Source organism: Eriocheir sinensis, chromosome 32, assembly GCF_024679095.1.
Source record: "Eriocheir sinensis breed Jianghai 21 chromosome 32, ASM2467909v1, whole genome shotgun sequence".
Taxonomy (NCBI): Eukaryota; Metazoa; Arthropoda; class Malacostraca; order Decapoda; family Varunidae; genus Eriocheir; species Eriocheir sinensis.
In genome coordinates, this window is record NC_066540.1 from 15,153,290 (window position 1) to 15,160,969 (window position 7,680).

Consider the following 7,680-nt stretch of genomic DNA (forward strand, 5'->3'; position numbering starts at 1 on the left):
CGCAGAGGAAATAGTAGATTTAAAACGAGAGAGAGAGAGAGAGAGAGAGAGAGAGAGAGAGAGAGAGAGAGAGAGAGAGAGAGAGAGAGAGATTCTTTACACAAAAAAAAACCCACCACCATTACCACCACCACCACCACCACTATCACATTACCGCCGTGAAATTCCTATTGATAAACATTGTATTCGTTCCCCCCCGGACCCGTGCAGCCAATCACAGCCCTCTATTCCCGTGACGTCATCGACCCTCACAAAAAACGCGTAAAACCTCAAAAAATCGCTATTCTAACGCGATTTTGTGGCTGTAAACGCGAGATCACTAACTTTTCCTTCGTTATAAGTTGCCTTTCGTTATATCCACCAGTTTTTACCTTCATTCTACGATTCTCAGGTTGTTTTTAGCGAAGAAACGAAGGAAACGAAGGAAAGCGGCTGTGATTGGCTGAGACGGGCAGGTGGGGGCCGCGGGAGAGCCAATCAGCGCACGAGGATCCGCCCCTATATAAACGCGGTGCCAGGGCGGGAGCACAGTTTGACACGAGACACAGGAGGGGAAAGGTCCATCCACTCCACCTCCCGGCCCCTTGACCCCCATAATGGCCGCCCTCACGCTGAACCGGACACGCTCACTGGCCAGGCGCGCGCTTCCCTACGGCAGGTCAGAGGTCAGGGTGAATCTTGACCTTGCCTCGACCCTGCTGGCGGAGGCTGTGGAGGACTTCAAGAGGACGTGGAGTTTTGACCCTACGAACGGGGTACCGCTGGTGGGCATTGGGCGGGTTTTGTGGGTGCCAGAGTCGAGTTTCCAGCCCAATCCCGCCCAAAGTTCACAAAAAACGCAAGTTCCAGCCCAGACTCCACGAAAACCGCAAGAACTCCCAGCCCAATGTGTCCAGAAAACCACAACTCAAGAATTCCACGCCCATAAAACGCAAGAACTTCAAGCCCAAAGCCGACAGAAACCGCAAGACAGTCCAGCCCAATGTATCCAGAAACAGCAAGAAAGACCAGCCCAATGTATCCAGAAACCGCAAGACAGTCCAGCCCAATGTATCCAGAAACAGCAAGAAAGTCCAGTCAAACGTGTCCAGAAAACCGCAACTCAAGAATTCCCAGCCCAACGTGTCCAGAAAACCGCAACTCCAGAACTCCCAGCGCTGAAGAGTACACCCAACCCGCAACTCTTCCTCCTCCTTGCCAGCCGTGGAAGGGAGGAAAATAAGGAAAACTCAGGCAGGAGGACAGGATGCTTGAGTGTGGCTGAGGCGGGGGACAGCAACAACAATAACAGCAACAACAACAGCAGCAACAAGAGGAAGACAAGAGGAGGAAGAGGAAGAGGAGGTGACGGCGCCAGACTTCGCCAAACTTGTATTACTGGTGAGTGTTGCATTGTGTTGTGTAGTAGTGGTAGTAGTAGTAGTAGTAATAGTAGTAGTAGTAGTAGTAGTAGTAGTAGTAGTAGTAGTAGTAGAAGTGGTAGTGGTAATTTACTCTACTACTACTACTACTACTACGAGAGAGAGAGAGAGAGAAAACGACAATGAAAGCGAGAGCGAGAGTTTGCAGAGGTTAGAGAGAGAGAGAGAGAGAGAGAGAGAGAGAGAGAGAGAATATGTATGGGAGATCCTAAAAGCAGGCACCCGTCATTTTGTGGGTTTGCACGCACGCACGCACGCACACACACTCACTTTCTCTTTCAATCCCTCTCACACTCCACTCGCTTCTCTCGCTCTGAAGTTATTATTATTATTATTATTATTATTATTATTATTATTATTATTATTATTATTATTCACATTTTTCTCCTCTATCTGCTCTTTTTTCATTATTTTGCTTCACCATAACTTTTTTTTTCTTTAATGTGTCTTTTGTTATTATCAATTATCACATTTTCTTGGCGTTTTCTGCTTTATTTTTTCTTTATTTCTCGTCTTTACTCATATTTTTTTACATTTTTTTTCCTTTTGAGAAGTTTAAGTTTTCAGTGTTTATTTTTTTTCTTCTTTCTTTTCCTTTTTTTCATTCGTATATTTCTGTTTTCTTGTTCTATTTTACTCTGTATATTTTCTTTCCCTCCTTTCTTTTTTTTTCCACTTATTATCCTTAATTTTCCTTTCTTTCTTTCCTTTTCTTTCCTTTCCTTCCCTTCTCTTCCCTTTCTTTCTTTCTTCCTTCCTTTCTTTCCTTTTATCCTTCCTCTTCCCTCTCTTTTCTTTCCTTCCCTCCCTTCGTTCTCTACTTTCTACCTTCCTTCCTTTCTTCCTTCTTGCTTCCCTTCTTTTCCTTTCTCTCAATTTCCTTCTTTCCTTCCTTCCTTCTGTTCCTCTTTCCCTCTCCCTTCCCTCTTCTTCCTTCTATCCCCTTCCCTTATTTTCCTTTCCTTTCCTCCTCCTTCTCCTTCCTTTCTTTCTTTTCCTTCCTTCCTCCATTCTTTCCAGCCTTACTTTCCCTCCTCCTCCTCCTCCTCCTCCTCTTCCTCCCTTCTTCCTCCTCCTCTTCCTCCTTTTCTTTATCCTTCCATATTATTTTACATTTTTCCTTTCAATATTATTTTTCGCTATTCATTTCTTTTCTCTCTCTCCGTTTTACATTCATTTATTCATATATTTTCGTTTTTTTTCTTTGTAGTTATTTTCCCTCTTTCCCTTTTCTTCCACTTCTAATTTATTCTATTTTCCTTTATAATTCGTTACATTTCTTTTTTTATTCATTTATATTTTTTTTTCGTTTTATTGTTGTTTTCTTTTATCTAGACTTCCTTTTTTCTTCTCCTTTTTTCTTCTTCTTTTCTTGTTCTTCTTTTCTTGCTCTTGTTCTTGTTCTTTTTCTTCTTCTTCTTCTTTATTCCTCTTGTTTCCTTCCCTTATTTTCTTTCTTTCTTTTTCCTTTTTAATTTTTCTCTTCCTCCTCCTTTTCCTCTTCCTTCTTCTTCTTCTTCTTAATCCTCTCGTTCTTTTCCCTTACTTTCTTTCTTTCACTTTCCTTTCTCTGTTTTCTCTTCCTCCTCCTCCTCCTCCTCCTCCTTCTTCTTATCATTCTCTTCTCCTTTACATATCAATTCATCACTATATCTTTCACATTCTTCCTGATCATTCCTCAAATTATTCTTATTATTCTCATTATCATACATTTATTAATTATTTTTCCTTCCCTTCCTTCCTCTGCAGACTTCACACGGCCGAGGAAACACAGGCGGCAGGTTCACCCCTTCCCCAAGCCCTCCCAGCCAATCACAGGCCTCGTATGACCGTCAGGAGCCAATCACAAGCCAGCCCGCCTCAACAGCTCGATTTTCAGCCCAAACTTGTGAAAAACTGCGATTTCCTTCCTTCCGTGGGTCGTGAAAGATAGCCCAAAGGAAGGGAGAAATGAAAGAGGAGGAGAAGAAGAAGGAGAAGAAGAACAAGGAGAAGAAGAAGAAAAAGAAGGAGAAGGAGGAGGAGAAACAGAAGAAGAAGGAGAAGAAGAAAAAGAAAAAGAAAAAGAAGGAGGGAAGGAGGAGGAGGAGATAAAAGGAAAAGGAAAGTGAAAGAAAGTAGGGAAATAATACAAGAAGAAGAAGAAGAAGAAGACAAAGAAGGAAAGAAGAAAGCAGAGGAAAAGAAAAAATAGAATGACAGAAAGAAAGCAGAAAAGGAAGGCGAAGAAGAAGAAAAAGAAGAAGAAAAAGAAGAAAAGCAACCTACTCAAGTCATGTATTCAACCAAAAATAATACTCAGTCAAAAGTTACATAAAACTAGTCAGTAGTAATAATAATAATAATAATAATAATAATAATAATAATAATAATAATAATAATAATAATAATAATAATACCAAAGACTGATGCTAGTTGACTTTATCATGACAAATGACCCAACACGACCAAATTACCTTCTTAGTAATAGGAATAAAAATAATAATTAGGATAACGCCAAAGAGTAAGCAGGCATATTTAAGTTAGTTTATCATAAGTTAATTCCGTTTTCTCTTAATATTTCGTTTTCTTAAAATTTCTCGTTTTCTCTTAATATTTATCGTAAACTAAAACTACTACAACTACTACCACCACCACTACTACTACTACTACTACTACTACTACTACTACTACAACATCTAGTCGATGGAAGTGAGTCGAAATAAAACATGTAAACCTATGTACGCTTTTTTATCATTAAACCTATGGAGAGAGAGAGAGAGAGAGAGAGAGAGAGAGAGAGAGAGAGAGTAAATAATTGAACCAAAGAGGAATTATGAAGTTGAAAGACCGTACATATATTGAAAGAGTTAAAGATTCAAATAGGTATTCAGACCACGCAGACCATATATTAATTTTAATGGTTGAGTGGTTAGCGTGCCGGCCCCGCATTCACCTCGTTGTCCATGATGAGGGGTTCGAATCCACCGCTAACAACCTGAGATTTTTCCAGTCACCGCTGATCGAGATTACCTACATGCTGTCCTGACGACCACCCATCAACCCGAACTCTAGAAGAAGTTGCGGAAGTGAAATCAAGAATGAGCAACGGGGGGCAACATGAGCCAACAATACTGGCGCCACTATAAACAATTGCCTGCGCCATGACGGCCTACCGATGGCTGAAGGAGGTGTCGGTTGAGCTTGTTTTTAAATAAGTAATCGTATTGCACTGGACCACTGAAGGCGGGAGTTTGTTCTCTTCTTGCGCTACAACGGTGAAGAAAAATTTGGTCAGGACAATATATTTCTGAGAGGGAAAGAAGGGCTATAGTCCCCCAGTGTTTTCTATATCGGCCTAAAAGTACCCCTAAAAGACCTTACTATCGGCCCCCTCCAAAAATCTGCCAAAATTACGGGCGTTTTGGTGCAGTCAGAATTTATTTGTTCACACTTAAGTTTTGTGTCCTTTTGGAACGTACGTGTCATCGATCAAAAATAAATTGTATTTGTCCAGATTCGTAAAACCATTGAGAATTTTTAAACCTTCGATCAGTTTTCCTCGGAGGAGACGTTTCTCAAGAGAGAGAGAGAGAGAGAGAGAGAGAGAGAGAGAGAGAGAGAGAGAGAGGCCTACACCACAGACCACACCATTAGGCCTACTCAACCAGCCTGTTAATTATCAACCAACCACGAACTCATCGATAGACAACAAAGGAAGGTAAATAGATAGACAGGTAAATAGATAAATAGCCAGATAAATAGATAACTAGATGGAAAGACAGATAGATACATACATAGACTTAAATAGATAAATACAAAAAATCAGATAATGTGAGATAGAGTGATCCAATATAATGTTAATGAATGGTATTTTATTATTATGAGTAGTAGTAGTAGTAGTAGTAGTAAAGATAATAAATTAATGATAGAAATGATAATGAGAAAGGAAGAAGGAGAAGAAGAAGAAGAAATGGAAAAATAATAAGTAGGTAATAAAAATAGCAATAATAATAACTACTACTATTACTACTACTACTACTACTACTACTACTACCACTGCTACTTCCTTCCCTCTTCATCACTTCACTAACTTTGAACAATATCTCCCCCCTCCCCCTCTCTCTCTCTCTCTCTCTCTCTCTCTCTCTCTCTCTCTCTCTCTCTCTCTTCCCTGAATGCAGTAGCGTCATGCATGAAAGAAAGTGAGAGGGAGGAGGGAGAGGGAGAGAATGAGGGAGAGAGGGAGAAAGGGAGGGAGGGGGAGAGGGAGAGAAGGAGGGAGAGAGAGAGAGAGAAAGAGAGGGAGAAGGGAGGGAGTCATGGGCCATTTCCCTAATTGCTGCCTTGAATCTGAGAGAGAGAGAGAGAGAGAGAGAGAGAGAGAGAGAGAGAGAGAGAGAGAGAGAGAGAGAGAGAGAGACCGGAAGAGCCATTTTCCCTAGAGCAAGCATCATTAATATTTACTTACAGGAGATCGTTCAGCTTCAAAGAGTGTCGTTCACACGCCTTCGACGAACCTGCAAAGCGGACGAAACAATATGAAACGTACGATGATAATAATAATAATAATAATAATAATAATAATAATAATAATAATAATAATAATAATAATAATAATAATAATAATAACAATAAAAATACTACTACTACTACTACTACTACTACTACTACTACTACTACTGCAGAGAGAGAGAGAGAGAGAGAGAGAGAGAGAGATAACCCACCAATATATATCTTTTTATAGTCACCCCTTTCAAAAGACGTCAAAGAAAATGGGATTACTGACAAAAAGAAAACGAGGGACGTAGCAACTTACCATTTGTTGATGTCACGAGAGAGAGAGAGAGAGAGAGAGAGAGAGAGAGAGAGAGAGAATTTCCGCTATCCATTCACTTCATCATTTTTCCGCCCACGCTTCTCTGCATCTCTGTCTATCTGTTTAGTCTGTCTGTCTGCCTGTCTCTGTTTGCCTGCCTGTCTGTCTCTTTAATTGTTTTGGTCTCCCCACCACGCCAAGACATTGCTTAATTACTTGTGCAACGTCGGGCAACAAGGGTAGTCTCCTCCTTGCGCAACTAACCTTACGATGAAGGGTTCTAATCTCTTATAATCCTGTTGTGCCTTGAGAAACGTTGCCTTCGAGAAAAACTGACCGAATGTTTAAAAATAGCTACTCATTGGTTTTACGAATGTGGACTAAGTGTTCTTGATCGATGACACGTTATTTCGAACTTAAATGTAAACCAATGAATTCAGACTGCACCTTTTTTTTTTTTTTTTTCTTTTTTTTTTCTTCACTAACGTTGTAGCGCGATAATGGAACAAACTCCCGCCTTCAGTGGTCCAGTGCAACACGACTGACTCCTTTAAAAACAAATTCGACCGACACTTCCTTCAGCTTAATATTTACTAACGTAGAAATGCAGTCTTGGTGGCATTTGATTTTATATAAATTCACTTACGTTTAAGGACAGCCCACCTAGTTTGAACCATATATGGCCTGAGTGGTCTTGATATCTATGTAAATCTGTGTAAATCTCTCTCTCTCTCTCTCTCTCTCTCTCTCTCTCTCTCTCTCTCTCCCTGATTAAAAGTCCAATTACTTGCCATTCTTGATATTACATTCCAATTGCCACCCTCTTCGACTTAATTAATGACATCAATTACCTGTGCCCTCTCTCTCTCTCTCTCTCTCTCTCTCTCTCTCTCTCTCTCGTAGCGACCCCCCAGTCACCCGTTTTCTATATTTCAAAGCATGCTCGCCGATTCACAGAAACATCTAAATGCCCATCATTGGATATAATTTTTGCCCATCAATTTATATATTTTGCCCATCCATCCATTTATTTTCCCCTCCCTTCTCTTTTCTCTTCTTTCGTATGCTCCTCCTCCTCCTCCTCGTCTATCCATTTTCTACTTTCTTTTCCTTTTTCTTGCCTTCTAATTTCCCCGATACTGTATATATTTTACCCTTCTCTTTTCTCCTCTTCTTTCGTATGCTTCTCCTCCTCCTCCTCGTCTATCTACTTTCTACTTTCTTTTCCTGTTTCTTGCCTTCTAATTTCCCCGATACTGGATATAGTTTCCCCTTCCTTCTTTTTCTCCTTTTCTTTTGTATGATCCTCCTCCTCCTCCTCGTCTATCCACTTTCTACTTTATTTTCCTTTTTCTTGCCTTCTAATTTCCCCGATACTGGATATAGTTTCCCCTTCCTTCTCTTTTCTCCATTTCTTCCTTATGCTCCTCCTCCTCCTCCTCTGTCCATTTTCTTATTTCT

The 7,680-nt window shown here is 40.5% G+C and overlaps 1 protein-coding gene across 1 annotated transcript; it reads left to right on the forward strand.

Moving 5' to 3' along the window:
* The first annotated feature begins 544 nt into the window (after positions 1-544).
* Positions 545-4,132, forward strand: LOC127006478 (probable serine/threonine-protein kinase samkC). The gene is made up of 2 exons (XM_050876418.1): positions 545-1,380; positions 3,171-4,132. The coding sequence occupies exons 1-2, from the start codon at positions 597-599 to the stop codon at positions 3,248-3,250; spliced, it is 864 nt and encodes a 287-aa protein (XP_050732375.1). The 5' UTR covers positions 545-596; the 3' UTR covers positions 3,251-4,132.
* Positions 4,133-7,680: the final 3,548 nt, after the last annotated feature.